At 43.8% G+C, this 15,851-nt stretch overlaps 1 protein-coding gene across 1 annotated transcript in view; it reads left to right on the forward strand.

Annotated features, from left to right (window-relative positions):
• Window positions 1-15,851, forward strand: part of DNAH5 (dynein axonemal heavy chain 5) — a 166,767-nt gene that overhangs the window by 86,920 nt on the left and 63,996 nt on the right. The window contains exons 40-47 of the mRNA XM_077933359.1: window positions 1,078-1,185; window positions 1,885-2,038; window positions 4,031-4,177; window positions 8,732-8,973; window positions 10,095-10,271; window positions 12,030-12,234; window positions 13,443-13,585; window positions 15,255-15,389. Coding sequence (XP_077789485.1) covers window positions 1,078-1,185; window positions 1,885-2,038; window positions 4,031-4,177; window positions 8,732-8,973; window positions 10,095-10,271; window positions 12,030-12,234; window positions 13,443-13,585; window positions 15,255-15,389 — 1,311 coding nt within the window. The remainder of the gene's footprint in view (window positions 1-1,077; window positions 1,186-1,884; window positions 2,039-4,030; window positions 4,178-8,731; window positions 8,974-10,094; window positions 10,272-12,029; window positions 12,235-13,442; window positions 13,586-15,254; window positions 15,390-15,851) is intronic.

Raw genomic sequence — 15,851 nt, forward strand, 5'->3', positions numbered from 1 at the left:
CCAGCTGGAATGGAAACAGGGCAAAAGCAGGAGGCACCCAATGGAACTGGTCTTGCGGCAGGGCTAATAATAATAATACTAATAATAATAATTTATTATTTATACCACGCCCATCTGGCTGAGTTTCCCCAGCCACACTGGGCGGCTCCTAATCAAATGTTAAAAACAGTACAGCATTAAATATTAAAAACTTCCCTGAACAGGGCTGCCTTCAGATGTCTTTTAAAGATAGGATAGCTGCTAATTTCCTTCACATCTGAAGGGAGGGCGTTCCACAGGGCGGGTGCCACTACCGAGAAGGCCCTCTGCCTGGTTCCCTGTAACCTCACGTCTCGCAATGAGGGAACTGCCAGAAGGCCCTCGGCGTTGGATCTCAGTGTCCGGGCTGAACAATGGGGGTGGAGATGCTCCTTCAGGTATACAGGACCGAGGCCGTTCAGGGCTTTAAAGGTCAGCACCAACACTTTGAATTGTGCTCGGAAACGTACTGGGAGCCAATGCAGATCTCTCAGGACCGGTGTTATGTGGTCCTGGCGGCCACTCCCAGTCACCAGTCTAGCTGCCGCATTCTGGATTAATTGCAGTTTCCGGGTCACCTTCAAAGGTAGCCCCACGTAGAGCTCATTGCAGTAGTCCAAGCGGGAGATAATGATGAAATGAGACAACCTGATGGAGTGTCCGCTTCCAGGTGACAGCCGAGCTAGATGAGGCCTGATGCAGCAGACCTTTCAGTAATAGGGTTGCTGTATCACAAGCTTCCAGACCTCTTCATTTGATGCCTCTGGATGCCGTCATTTTCAGATATTTCCCTTACCTTGTCTGCTTTATTTTTTCTTGCACTGTCCTTCCTCTTGCCTATCAATGTCCTCCCCTTTCCCCCCTCCCCAGGCTGCTTAGACTGGAAACTGTGTCTTATCGTTGCCAATATGTTAGGCATATTGGTGAGTTGACGCTCTCCTGTGCGGTACAAAATAGTGGATTTGACAACACATTGTTGTTAAGGATCTTAATGAAGCTAAGAATTGCATTACAGAAAGCAATACCTTTTCTATTGACATTTCTGTGTTGCTTTGGCAGATCGATGAAGACGAGCCCTTATTTCTGAGTCTGATTGAAGACCTTTTCCCAAGTATTCAACTTGACAAGGCAGGCTATCCGGAGCTCGAAGCTGCTATTAGCAAACAGGTAATGATTATAAATGTTTACATACTGCTTCTTCGGCTGGACAAAAGACTTTGGCTCAATGAATGAATCCCTTGGGAGGGGAAAAACTTGAATCCCCAACACAAAAAAATTAAATTGAGTGGGTGCTTTGTTGAAAGCATGAATAAAAATCCCAGGAGGTTTATCTTCACTTTGGATTAAGGTAAAGGTAAAGGGAGACCTGACTATTAGGTCCAGTCGTGACCGACACTGGGGTGGTGGCGCTCATCTCGCTTTATTGGCCGAGGGCGGTAGCATACAGCTTCTGGATCATGTGGCCAACGTGACTAAGCCGCTTCTGGCGAACCAGAGCAGCGCACGGAAAAATTATGCAAAAAAAGATAGAAACTTATAATTAAGGCTGAAATCCTGCCCTTGAATTTCACCAATTGAGGGTTTCCTGGTTTGGCAGAAGCCCTGCCTGCTGGGCCAGCAGATTTGTCAGTGGAACTGCCTGAATATGGCGGTGGAACCCTCTGCTGGTGTAGATAAACCCCACTGGTCAAGATAAGCTGGCAGAATGGCTAAAAAGGGGGCTGAGTCATGGACAGAGGGGGAGACACACGCTTTCTGCATCTGACACAAAGAGTCTCCCTCTCGTTAAATTCAATGGAAGTGTCTGCCAATGAGCTGCGTAGATGGAGCAGTCAATCACGATATGATTCTTGGTGATCATGACAGGTTGAAGAGGCTGGCTTAATTAACCACCCCCCGTGGAGACTGAAAGTTATCCAGCTGTTTGAGACGCAAAGGGTGAGGCATGGCATGATGGCTCTGGGTCCCAGTGGTGCAGGGAAAACAACATGCATCCACACACTGATGAAATCTATGACAGGTATGCAAAACACGCTTGATCAGTAAAACGATACCTTTTTTAAGGATGTGACTGTGGTAACATTGGGTTAGCCTGTAGAGGTACATGTTGGATCTCAGTTTTCAAAGGACCCAGTCTTACTCAACTAAAACGTATTGTGTCTTGAGACCCCAAGCCAGCCCCCCATGAAATAACTACAAACGGACACAGAATTAAGGTTGATGGGTAACATTAAGGCCACAACTTTATTGATTGCAAATTAAATGTGAGTGGTATTGGCATAGGCATTGGCTGAAGACTATAATGGACTACTGCCCCAGTTGACAGAGTCTATGTACGTAAACCCATTGGGGCAGCAACATTGGGGTTTTGCCCGACAGAAGCTTACCGCGAGGTTCCTGTGATGACCCTAGCCCATCAGACCCCCAGATTCCTTTAACAGGATACCTTTTGATCATTGAGGGGCAGATGATGGCCATACCTCCCCTCCACACACAAAATTAAGCCAAGGCCTAACTGCCAAACCTGGAAATTTGTGACGATTGCTAAGGGGGTAGCAAAAAACCAAGTGGCCAGTGCCAATTTGCCAAATGGATAAAAATTCCTACCCGGCCCCTGTCCCAAGACAGGCGACTCACACATAGTCCAAAGCAAGGCCGAGAACCTACACTAAAAGCGGGAGGGCGGGTGTTCAGCAGCACCAATCAAGTGCCTAGGGCACTCTTGCGCTGATGCTTATATAATTCCTTAACCACCCCCACCCCTTTCCTGATTGGCTGTGACCCGTGATGCCTATTTAGAGAAATGAAACCTACTTAGTCAGGGGTCTGCCCAGGGGCCCAGTCACAAGAAGGATCATCTTCTGAGGACGATCCCATTTTTAAACAGTGTGGAGACAGCTTCCGAAGATGCTGAGTTTTCTTTGTTTTGGGGAATTGTGATGACATGGTGGTGACAAATGGTGTCAGAAGAGAGTTACTATGGTAGCAGCAGAATCTAAATGGATCATTGTTACTAAGGAGAGTGCCTGCGAAGGGTAGCAATGAATGGAAGATGCGAAGAAAGCTGAGGAACTTTTGTATTGTGGGATACCAGTATTTTTTCCTTAAAAATGCCAGATTTCAAATATAATAGTTTTCCCATTGCCGAACTACCAGTAAATAGTCAATGTTGGACGTTAGCGCCTACCTAAATGTCTGGTTTTGGATAGGTTGGCTTAGCAAACTCTGAGATGAGTTAGACGGTATGTTAAATTCAAAGGATGTTAATCTCGGGGAGAGGAAAGGATGGCAACTTAATGTTGATGCAGTTTCCTCCAGGGCCACCTCTGTGGGTAGCTAGGGTGGCCAATAAAACAATGGGCACATGCTCATTACTGGGAAAGTGGTGCTTTTCCCTATGGAAGACTCCTCTCCCCAAAAGAAGTACTCAGAATCTGTGATGAGTCCTGCAAGAGATAAACTCTGGGGTGGAAAGCAGAAGGAAAGGGAGGAGACTTAGCTAGGCACATAGGCAAACCACTGGTTCATTTAGCTCAATATTCTCTACACTGGCGGGCAACAGTGCTCCTGGATTTCAGAAATCAGTATTAAGTACAGTATATAGGTGATACACTTAAAAGCCCGAGCATATAAATGCAGGCTTTTAAGTTAACATACTGATTCAGGGTGTAAACCTAACTTTTGGAAGCCAGCATAATTTGTGCTGGTTTAAGCTAAAATGGCATGAAGTGTGCTAGATTCTCTGTTCAGGAGTGGAAGAGAGAGAACAAGCCTTTAAAATAGAGTTTGACTTACACCATTCTTTTTGCCAGTGTAAGTTTTGTTAGGTCATGTGCTTGAGCTGAAGGGAGTTACGATCCAGTGTAATGCTATTCTCTGGTACCTGAAATAATCATCTTCTTCTTCTTCTTCTTCTTCTTCTTCTTCTTCTTCTTCTTCTTCTTCTTCTTCTTCTTCTTCTTCTTCCTCCTCCTCCTCCTCCTCCTCCTCTTCCATTTTGAAACTTCTACAGACTGTGGGCAGCCTCATCGTGAAATGAGAATGAATCCGAAGGCCATCACTGCACCACAGATGTTTGGACGCCTCGATGTCGCAACCAATGACTGGACAGACGGGATTTTTTCCACTCTTTGGAGGAAAACTTTGAGAGCTAAGAAAGGTACTTAAAGCCTCGGTGCTTTTAAAGATGGATGGGAACCTTTTACAAAGTATTTAAAGATGCAGGAAAGTGAACTGGACTCCTTGGCTGGTTTTGAATAAACACTCACAAACTTTTTATTGATAATAACCAGTTAGATAAATGAAGGATCTATACAATTTTGTAACATGCAGAGAATTGCATTTATAGAGAAACCAGAGATTGGAACTGAGGGAAATCAGGGTGGGGTGCGGAGGGTGGGTTGTTTTATGGGAGGGAGGGGGGAGGGAGAAAAAAGGGGGGGGGAATTAAGGATGATATGTTTCAAGATAATATGTTTTGTTTAAATTCCCAATTAAAAAAATATTAAAAACAAAAACCAAACAAAAACCTCAGTGCTGAACTTTAAATCAGGGACCAGGTAATTTGCACCACTCTAGTTGTTGCTCAAGTACAGTTCTTCTCCACCTTGGCCATTGGGCCATTCTGGCTTCAGTTGATGGGAGCTGGAGTCCAATACATGTGGAGGGCCAAGGGTTCCCCACACCGCACCCTTGAGGAAGACCATCAGCTACTCATAACAACATAAGAAGAGTCTGCTGGATCCGGCCAATGGCTTCTAAGCCCAGCATCCTTTTCTCACAGGGGTCAAGGGGCCTGTGGGAAACCAGCGAGCAGCAACTAAGCACAAGAGCTCTCTCTGCTCCTGTGGCTTCTGGTGGTTGGTGTTCAGAAGCATAACTACCATGACTAGTACCCATTGGTGGCCTTCTCATGATTTGTCCAGTCCTCTTTTAAGTTAATTATTTGTGTAAGGTAAAGGTAAAGGGACCCCTGACCATTAGGTCCAGTCGTGGCCGACTCTGGGCTTGCGGCGCTCATCTCGCTTTATTGGCCGAGGGAGCTGGCGTACAGCTTCCGGGTCATGTGGCCAGCATGACTAAGCCGCTTCTGGCGAACTAGAGCAGTGCACGGAAACGCCGTTTACCTTCCCGCCAGAGCGGTACCTATTTATCTACTTGCACTTTGATGTGCTTTCGAACTGCTAGGTTGGCAGGAGCAGGGACCGAGCAACGGGAGCTCACCCCGTCGCGGGGATTCGAACTGCCGACCTTCTGATCGGCAAGTCCTAGGCTCTGTGGTTTAACCCACAGCACACCCGCGTCCCTAATTATTTGTGTAGTCCTTTTTTAGAGCCATTCAAGTTGCTGACCATCACTGCCTCATGTGGGAGAGAATTGCATTATTCCATAGTTGTTGTTGTTGTTAATTTGTACCCTGCCCATCTGACCGGGTTGCTCTGTGTGGAAGTACTTTATATTTTCTGAATCTTCCAAAATGCAGTTTCATTGGACATCCACAAGTTTGTAGTGTTATCAGAGAGGGGAGGAAAAACTTCTTGGTATCCACTTTTTCTGTAATTTTACAAACTTCTATCAAGTCACCTCTTACTTGCCTTTTAAGTCCCCAATGCTGTTGGTTGCTGCGTTTATCTGATTGCTGTGATGTTATGAGCCACAACTATTGCCCTGAGTGCAATACGGTGCTCTTTCCCCTTTGAATAGCCTGCTAGTTTGAGGGTGAACAATTGCTGCTTCCTTCAAGCTGGGGATAGATTTCCAAGCTATCTAAAGCCTTTTGTGTAAGGTACCTGAAACTGTATATCCATCTAGCTGCCGGGGGAAGTTTGGAAAGGAACAGCTTGCACACTTGAATATTTGGCTGAGGAAAGAGAAACTTTAGACTCTCTGGGGGCCAAAGCAGACCTGAAGTTAAATGAAGGCATCTTTGCATATAACATGTAATTTTTAAAAAATGTAGAAGGCAGAACCTGTGGGTTTTTTGGGGGACGGGGAGCTAACAATTAATGGGATCAGAGCAGGGGTGGTGGAAGAGTTATGGTCCTGAAGAAAACACCTCTCCTGAAACTGGCATGGGCTTTTAAGGAGGGAATTCCTCTACGCCAGCAGAAGATGTGTAAGTGAAGATATTAGCTTTCCCCGAATATTTGTAGCTCACACAGCTGCCACCGCACAAGGGTAAGACGGGAGCCATGTTCACTGCCTCCACCCACTCCACTAAGCTTCCCACTGGCATTGAAGCCTGTGCAATCAGGGCTCTAGTGTGGTGGCACCTTTGGAACTCCCTGCCTATTGATACCACTGTATTCCTTTTGGTGCCTGCTAAAAAGGTTTTTATTTAGACAACCCTACATAGATATCAAGGGACGCGGGTGGCGCTGTGGGTAAAAGCCTCAGCGCCTAGGGCTTGCCGATCGAAAGGTCGGCGGTTCGAATCCCCGCGGCGGGGTGCGCTCCCGTTGTTCGGTCCCAGCGCCTGCCAACCTAGCAGTTTGGAAGCACTCCCAGGTGCAAGTAGATAAATAGGGACTGCTTACTAGCGGGAAGGTAAACAGCGTTTCCGTGTGCGGCTCTGGCTCTCCAGAGCAGCGATGTCATGCTGGCCACGTGACCCGGAAGTGTCTGCGGACAGCGCTGGCCCCCGGCCTATAGAGTGAGATGGGCGCACAACCCTAGAGTCTGTCAAGACTGGCCCGTACGGGCAGGGGTACCTTTACCTTTACCTTTTACATAGATATCTGGGGATGCGTGTGGCACTGTGGGTTAAACCACAGAGCCTAGGACTTGCTGATCAGAAGGTTGGCGGTTCGAATCCCCATGACGGGGTGAGCTCCCATTGCTCGGTCCCTGCTCCTGCCAACCTAGCAGTTCGAAAGCACGTCAAAGTGCAAGTAGATAAATAAGTACCGCTCTGGCGGGAAGGTAAACGGCATTTCCGTGCACTGCTCTGGTTTGCCAGAAGTGGCTTAGCTATGCTGGTCACATGACCCAGAAGCTGTATGCCATCTCCCTCGGCCAATAAAGTGAGATAACCGCCGCAACCCCAGAGTTGGGCATGACTGGACCTAATGGTCAGGGGTCCCTTTAACTTTACACAGATATCTAGAATGGTGGTGTGTTTTTAGCTGATTTTAATTTTCTGTCTGTTTTATTTGTTTTTACTAAGATTTTAATTGTTTGGGCTTGTCTTGTAAACTGCTGTGAGTTTTTACAATCAAGCGGTATATACATTTTATGAAATGAAATGAAATGAAATAATAATAATAAATAAACCATGCAGACCTTCCTCCCCACAGCTCATGGAAGGGGCTATAGGGATGAGAAATATAAGGGTATGGTCAACAGTCATGGTCCCCTTTCTCCCCTCATTGGATGAGCTACCAACTTCCAAAGGGAGCTACTGCTATATTAAGGTAAAAGGACCCCTGACCATTAGGTCCAGTCGTGGCCGACTCTGGGGTTGCTGCCCTCATCTCGCTTTACTGGCCAAGAGAGTCGGCGTACAGCTTCCGGGTCAGGTGGCCAGCATGACTAAGCTGCTTCTGGCGAACTAGAGCAGCGCACGGACCTTTACAAACAGGGAGTGGGTGGCGCTGTGGTCTAAACCACTGAGCCTCTTGGGCTTGCCGATCAGAAGGTCAGCAGTTCGAATCCCTGCGATGGAGTGAGCTCCTCTTGCTCTGTCCCAGCTTCTACGAACCTAGCAGTTCAAGAGCATGCCAGTGTGAGTAGATAAATAGGTACCACTGCGGCGGGAAGGTAAGCAGCGTTTCCATGCACTCTGGTTTCCATCATGGTGTCCTGTTGCGTCAGAAGCGGTTTAGTCATGCCGATCACATGACCTGGAAAGCTCTCTGTGAATGAACGCTGGCTCCCTCGGCCTGAAAGCGAGATGAGCGCCACAACCTCATAGTCACCTTTGACTGGACTTAACTGTCCAGGGGTCCTTTACCTTTTTACCTTTTACATACACTATGAAAAAGAAAGCTGAATAATTTTCCAGCAGCGTACTCTTGTTCTCTCTGAGAGGTATAACAATGCACCTAAGACAGAATGTCCATTTTGAGCTTGGGGGGATTTCTGGTTAGAAGTCAAAGTCAAGTGTTAATGGCACTCAGGTCTGCTGAATTTTGTATCCTACTTTGTATCCTACTTCTCCATTGTAGGATTACAACCATTACAACCATTGGATGTGCTAGTTTTGGCAGAAAGGTGACAACTCGAAGGTGACAACTCATCTAAGGTCACCCAATGAACTTCATGATTGTGAGGTTATTTGAACTGTAGAGTTGGGACCCTGAGGATATCTAGTCCAATTCCCTGCAATGCAGGAAAATTCAGCTGCCCCATGCAAGGATCGAACCTGCGACCTTGGCATTATCAACACCATGCTCTAACCAGCTGAACTATACACCTCACACATAGTGCACCTATTAGATCACACTGGCATACCTAAGAGGTCAGCAGACAGCATTGGTTAGATTGCAGACATTGCATCTTTTGTGTATTGTTATTTGGGTCCTGTACTTTTAAGTGGATTTTAACTGGATCGTATGCCAATAATAAAGGCGCATTATTGTATATGTCCCTCTTAGTCATGGTTAACTCTATGCAAGGAAGCCAAAACATTCCAGGCGATTAAGCATCCTTGTTGTATAACAAAATCATCTCATGACATGGAATGTTGTTGTTTTTTGTAACCTTTGAATTATAGGGGAACACATTTGGATAGTTCTTGATGGTCCCGTTGACGCAATTTGGATTGAGAACCTGAACTCGGTGCTTGACGATAACAAAACGTTAACGCTTGCTAATGGAGATCGGATCCCTATGGCGCCAAACTGTAAAATTGTCTTCGAGCCTCATAATATTGACAACGCTTCTCCTGCCACTGTGTCGAGGAATGGCATGGTGTTTATGAGTTCCTCAGTTCTCAACTGGAGCCCCATTCTTGAGGTATAAATGTTTACATGTGTTTCTTGGGCCATCTTCACCATCAGCTCCTTAATTGTCTTCAGGCTGTTGAAACTGGAATTGCGGAATAATCTGCAACATCTCCTGGATGTGCATTTAGCTGGCTAATATGGATGAGAGTTTGCTATCCTGAATATTGCCTTCAGCAGCCTGATAAAAAATTATTCTTCCCTATGCACTGATTATAAAAGCTGGACAGGATCTTAAATGTAGCTTTCCCACATCTAAGCCCATCATTCTGTGGGATGGATGTCAGATCAAGGGCATGTTTACAGCTGACTTAAACGAATTAAGTTACAAAATAAATTCAGTAGTGTCAAAATATACCTGCCTTTTTGGGAGCTTTTAGCAGCCATCCTGTTGATTTAATGTTGTCCTCGCCTGCCTGTGTATGTCTGCGATTATACAAATCTGATAGGCCTCAAAGTCTTGTAATATCATCTCATTCATGCAACGGGGTGTTGTCACCTATATGTTATTCTCTTGCTAATTAGGCTGTTTTAGATGTGCATGTTATATTTGTCTTCCTTTAGCAATGTTTTATTTTGAAATTTCTAAGATAATATTTCAGTTTCCTGTTAATTAATGTTGCTTTGAATATATCATTCAAAGTGTGCATTACTTGACTTTAGTCAGTAAGGTTTCATTCTGGATTGTTTTATTTGATGTTTAAATGTAGGTTGTAAACTGCTTTGATTCCCCCCCAATAAATAAATAAATAAATAAATAAATAAATAAATAAATAAATAAATAAATAAATAAATAAAGCGGTATAGAAATGAATAACAGTAACAATAATCTGACTAACAGGCAAGGAAAAATGGCACCAGAGCCAAAAGATGATTTGCTTCTTGCACAATCTAAGTGTTTTCTAGGGGCAGAAATTACTTATTTCCACCTAAAACTCCAAATGGATGGTTGTATACAATGTTCTGCTCAAAATAACCCTATTGAAACTAATAGATATGCTTAACTTTAGGCCAGCGTTCAATTTCAGTAGGTTTACTGAACTTGGTTGGTGGCAGGCCTGGATAATATTTAGAGCAGCTCTACTAGTGAGAATTTGGACATATTTTTGAAAGTCACTTGGCTCTTCTGCACAGGGCTTCCTGAAGAAACGCTCTACACAGGAAGCTGACATTTTGCGCCATCTGTACACAACGTCTTTCCCAGACCTCTACCGGTATAGCATCCAGTCCTTAGAATACAAGATAGAGATGCTGGAAGCCTTTGTGATAATGCAGAGCATTAATATGCTGCAGGGCTTGATCCCTTACAAGGTAAGCCATTCCAGGCTTTTGAAAAACAATTTTTGGAAGACCCTTGTTATAAGCTTGATTGAGGTTTTGTCTGTATCTGGGTGTGCAAAGTCAAATGAGCAAATACTTTAGGGCCCTTCGTTTGAATACCAATATTCTAAATGTATATGTTATATCAGGCATAGTTGCATAGCATACATTAAATATTATTAATCCCTCAATAAGAATACATAATGCCTTTTGAAGTGCTTTGTACAATACAAAACTCTCCTTCCTTAAATAACAGCAAAGAAGTACACATACTGGCAAGCTTTTCTATTAGTATATATGCTGGTCTGTGACCGTAATAAAGTACTTGAACTTGAACTATTAGTATAACTCAACTTCTGCTGGAATAACTGCAACACTGAAGTGTCTGTGTCTACTCATATGCAAACTTCTGATTCTATATATAACATCGAGGAAATACATGCCCCAACATTCCGAATATGCAATCCACCTTGCGCTAACATGTTATTATCAAGAAATGCGCAACCATCTTTTCCTACTCATGCATCGATGGGTTTTTTAAACACAATATAGTTGAGTCACTATATTAGCAGTTCGAAATATAATATACTATATTAGCAGTTCACTATACCTAGCAGTTCGAAAGCACCCCCGGGTGCAAGTAGATAAATAGGGACCGCTTACTGGCGGGAAGGTAAACGGCGTTTCCGTGTGCGGCTCTGGCTCGCCAGAGCAGCGATGTCACGCTGGCCATGTGACCCGGAAGTGTCTCCGGACAGCGCTGGCCCTCGGCCTCTAGAGTGAGATGGGCGCACAACCCTAGCGTCTGTCAAGACTGGCCCGTACGGGCAGGGGTACCTTTACCTTTTTTATAGTTGAGTCACAAGGGAGGCAGACCAAAGTCTGATTATATACAAAGGTAGGCAAAGTCAGGACCTTGGACAGCTCCAACGGTGCTCTGCTGGCTGAAAGTAGCTGGATAAGTTGTTGTCTCTGCAGGGAGCTAGGCAGCCAACTGAAACCTTAAGTAGACTGACAAGACCGGGAGTGTGATGAGCTCCTCTTCCGTGGAGGAGGTGGCTGGGTTGTGAAAGGGCCCTCTCCTTATTTGACCTATGAGGCTAAAGAGATAGAAGGACTTGCAGGAGATTCATCCTTTGAGTCAGAGGACGGTGGTCTATCTGTGTCCTCTGGCAGTCCCCAAATAAGGTATTGTCAACACTCCTCAGGGAAGTTCCCAAGTCTATGACATAAAGTATAATGCTGTCATGTGAACGCCACTAACAACCGTTTTCTAATTCATATTGCATCTGTTAATGGTTGGTTTATATCTTTTCCCCATAAACTTTAAAAAGGGTCTCCAGTTTTTGATAAAATCTTCTATCCTTCTCCCCCTCTCTATCTCTTATAGGTAAATACTCTGTTAAGCTAACCTTTCCAGCTGGTTCCCACAATTTCATTAGCTAAGCTAAGGATTATTGTAATAACCTGCAGTTCCATAATAGCATATATTTAAAGTAGATGAACAAATGAGCAAATTAAGTTAATTCGGATATGCGGAAAATATTAAAAAATAAATTGAAGGAACCGCAGAAAGAGGGGGAAGGAAGCCAAGTTTTGAAATATTAAATTGGTTGTGAAATTATTGGAAAGTATAAAATTGAAAATCATAAATAAAATAATATATATTTTTTTCATTAGCTAAGCTTTCATAGGTGCACAATAATTTTAGCATTTAGTCACTAAAGGCAATGGTGCTTTGCTGTTCAGGAACAGGGTGGAGAGATAACAGCGGAGTACCTGGAAAGATTGTATATCTTCTCCTTGATGTGGAGTGTTGGGGCACTGCTGGAACTGGAAGACCGTTGCAAAATGGAGCACTGGCTTCGGAATCACGAAACTATAAAACTTGATCTCCCCAACATCCAGGAAGGAAGTGAAGACACTATGTTTGACTACTATGTTACCAATGAAGGTTAGTGAACTTCTGAGAAGTTACTATGTGTGCCTCATTATTAGCTTCAAAAGGTTTAGTATGAATAAGTTATGAAGCTTTTGGGTTATGAAGTTTGCTGGATGTAACATCCAGTGATCAGAGACCTCCAGCTGAAGATCATTCAGATTTGAAAAACCTGTGTTGTTTATACTTGGTCTTCTCCAGTCGTCACCCTGTCAATTCTTAGACACTTTGTTGGGACGAGAAGGCAGTGGGTTGCTGTGGAAGTAATCCATAATTTAGCTTTATAAGGATGAACACTTCCACCTTGTTCCCTCCCCATGTTCAGCTTGCTGTGCTGTCCAAACCCAGAAAACGGCTACTGATTTTGAATATAGTTAGTAGAAACAGGCCAAACCATAGTTCATCAAGCTGCCTTGTTTCAACAAACCATAGTTAAGATCAATCACTGATTCGGATGACATGCTAAACTGAAGTTAATCTAAAATGGAGGTGGAAATTTCTGAAATCCTTGTGGCTGCTGTGTAGGAAAGTGGAGGGGGAATTATGCAAGACTGATATTCTGTGTTTGTGTGTGTGTGTGTGTGTGTGTGTGTGTGTGTGTGTGTATATATATATATATATATATATATATATATATATATATATATCCAGTAGCACCTTAGAGACCAACTAAGTTTGTTCTTGGCATGAGCTTTTGTGTGCATGCACACTTCTTCAGTTACACGAGTGGTATATCTGAAGAAGTGTGCATGCACACGAAAGCTCATACCAAGAACAAACTTAGTTGGTCTCTAAGGTGCTGGTGGACAATTTTGATTTTTATTTTTTTATATATTTCTACTGCGTCAGACCAACACGGCTACCTACCTGAATCTGATATTATGTGTGTTTTGCCCTCATAATACAAATCTATGTTTAGTGTTACATAAGAAATGGGCCAGTCATATGCTTTTGCCAAGTTGTGCCGTGCCATGACTCTCATGGGTCATGAATGTCCACCACACCTAATGGGTTCATGACTTAGTTCTGTTTTAAATTGGACGTAATGGGGATTAGAGGTTTCAATTGCATCCCTGCTTTTGTAGATTTCATATCTGGAAAGCTGCCAAAAATGTCTCTCAGGCTAGTTCTCCTTGACTACCTTCTTATGGGCTAATACATACACATATGTTTAAATACAAAGCATGTTTCAAGGGGAATTCACTGCTTTTCCTTTGGACTAGGCAAATGGATGCACTGGAATACTCGCATTGATGAGTATGTATATCCCACCAACAGCACGCCAGAGTATGGCTCCATCTTGGTGCCAAATGTTGACAATGTGAGAACGGACTTCCTTATGCATACTATTGCAAAGCAAGGCAAGGTAATTCTCTGATGTTTCACACAGGGATTTCAGTAATGTCACCTGGTGGAGGGATGATCAAGAGGGCTGGGGATTTTTACTTTGTAAACACAACTGACATTGCTGTATGCAGTTTTATCGAACTCCTCCAATTGTTCAAAGTCCTTTAAAATGGTTACTTCCTTGGGGTAGGTTTATGAGTTTGGCTAGGCTGAAGAATAGTGACATGTTCACAGTCACAGCTCTATGGCTCAATAAGGATTTGAATGTGGGTCTTTTGCATCCATATCCAGCACTAGCTATTTCATTGTGCTTACAAAAGATCTAGACAGCATCTTAAAAAGCAGAGACATCACCTTGCCAACAAGGGTCCGTATAATTAAAGCCATGGTTTCCCAGTAGTGATGTATGGAAGTGAGAGCTGGACCATAAAGAAGGCTGATCGCCGAAGAATTGATGCTTTTGAATTATGGTGCTGGAGGAGACTCTTGAGAGTCCCATGGACTGCAAGAAGATCAAACGTATCCATTCTGAAGGAAATCAGCCCTGAGTGCTCACTGGAAGGACAGGTCGTGAAGCTGAGACTCCAATACTTTGGCCAGCTCATGAGAAGAGAAGACTCCCTGGAAAAGACCCTGATGTTGGGAAAGATGGAGGGCTCAAGGAGAAGGGGACGACAGAGGCTGAGATCGTTGGATAGTGTTCTCGAAGCTATCAGCATGAGTTTGACCAAACTGCGGGAGGCAGTGGAAGACAGGAGTGCCTGGCGTGCTCTGGTCCATGGGGTCACGAAGAGTCAGACACGACTAAACAACAACAACAAAAGATCTTGCTTTGCCCCCCTTCTGCTCATGTCAGGTTAGCTCTCCTAGAGTTGATTAACCCGTGTGGCCAAATATAGCAGATTTTTAGTTGTGAAAATGGTATGGTATGGGATTTATGAATAGCACTGAAGGTAAGTATGGCAGTTTCAAATCACAATTATTCTTTAGTGTGTGCACAACACCTTTCGGAGTTACACAGAAAACATACATAGGTCCCTGCTTTCAAGGAGCTTGTAGATCTCAAATAAATGACAGAGGGAGGAAGGGAAGAATGTGGGCAGATGCCATTATGTATACATCCTCTAATTTTTTTACCTATTTTCTTTTTCACTCTTTCTTCCTCTTCTTCTTTCTACCATGGCCACATTCTCCACCTCATTATTTTTTCGGGACTATTCTTTCTCCTGTCCCTCCTTTCCAGTCCACACCTTCCATGTAATGGTATTCTCAGGCCCACATCTTCATTCCTCCTTGACGCCTATTTCTCTGCCGTTTTGCATAGGACATTTTACCTGCTCTTTTCTTCTCTAGGACCAGAGGTGCTCTATCAATAGGAGCCAGTGAACCTTCTTTCTCTACCACCCCTTCTTGGCATTAGAGTAGCTCAGCTGATCAGTGCCAGAGGCTTCATCACAAAATCCCTTTGTGCATTACAATATAGATTTTGCTGGTACAGCTAACTCCATTTTGGTCAGGGATGGGTGCTGCCAAAATAAATTACTAATGTTGCAAGCGATGATGTCATTTTTTGGAATGTTCTTCTTCTTCTATATTACTTGAAAAGAATAATTTTGAGACTTGAGCCTCTGCCAATGCCCTCAGTTCAAGTATTCCCCAACTCATTTGGATTCTCTCCTCATCTTCAGGCAGTGCTACTAATTGGTGAACAAGGGACCGCTAAGACTGTCATCATCAAAGGCTACATGTCAAAATATAATCCTGAAAGCCACATGGCCAAGAGTCTGAACTTTTCATCAGCAACAACTCCTTTAATGTTTCAGGTACTCTTTAGAATTATCTTTCTCTAAACTGAAAGTGAAGTGAGCCTTTTGGTTCACTTCACTGACTGTATACCAGAATGAGATTATTCAAAAATGTTTTATTAAATGTCAAAGGTCCATCTTTGCCATAGCCTGCTAATCTTGTTCCTGTGTCTTTGCTGGCCAAATGGCCCCTCTCTTGGGATGCCATCTCTAACTTATTCATACCATTTAAAGATGCATAAGTGCATCCAATTCCTAATTCCTAAATCTCTTCCAGGTCTCCTGGTTGTTTCCATATTCCAGGACACTTCCAGCACTATTTCTGCTTTGCCGACTTTTCTATGGAATGCAGATCAGCCAAATTTAAATCTCCTTAAGTTTTGCTTAACTTTTTTGGGGGGGAGGGGAGAATAAATAGGATACAAAGGGACACGGGTGGCACTGTGTTGTAAACCACTGAGCCTTGGGCTTGCCGATCGG

This window comes from Podarcis muralis, chromosome 8 (assembly GCF_964188315.1).
Source record: "Podarcis muralis chromosome 8, rPodMur119.hap1.1, whole genome shotgun sequence".
Taxonomy (NCBI): domain Eukaryota; kingdom Metazoa; phylum Chordata; class Lepidosauria; order Squamata; family Lacertidae; genus Podarcis; species Podarcis muralis.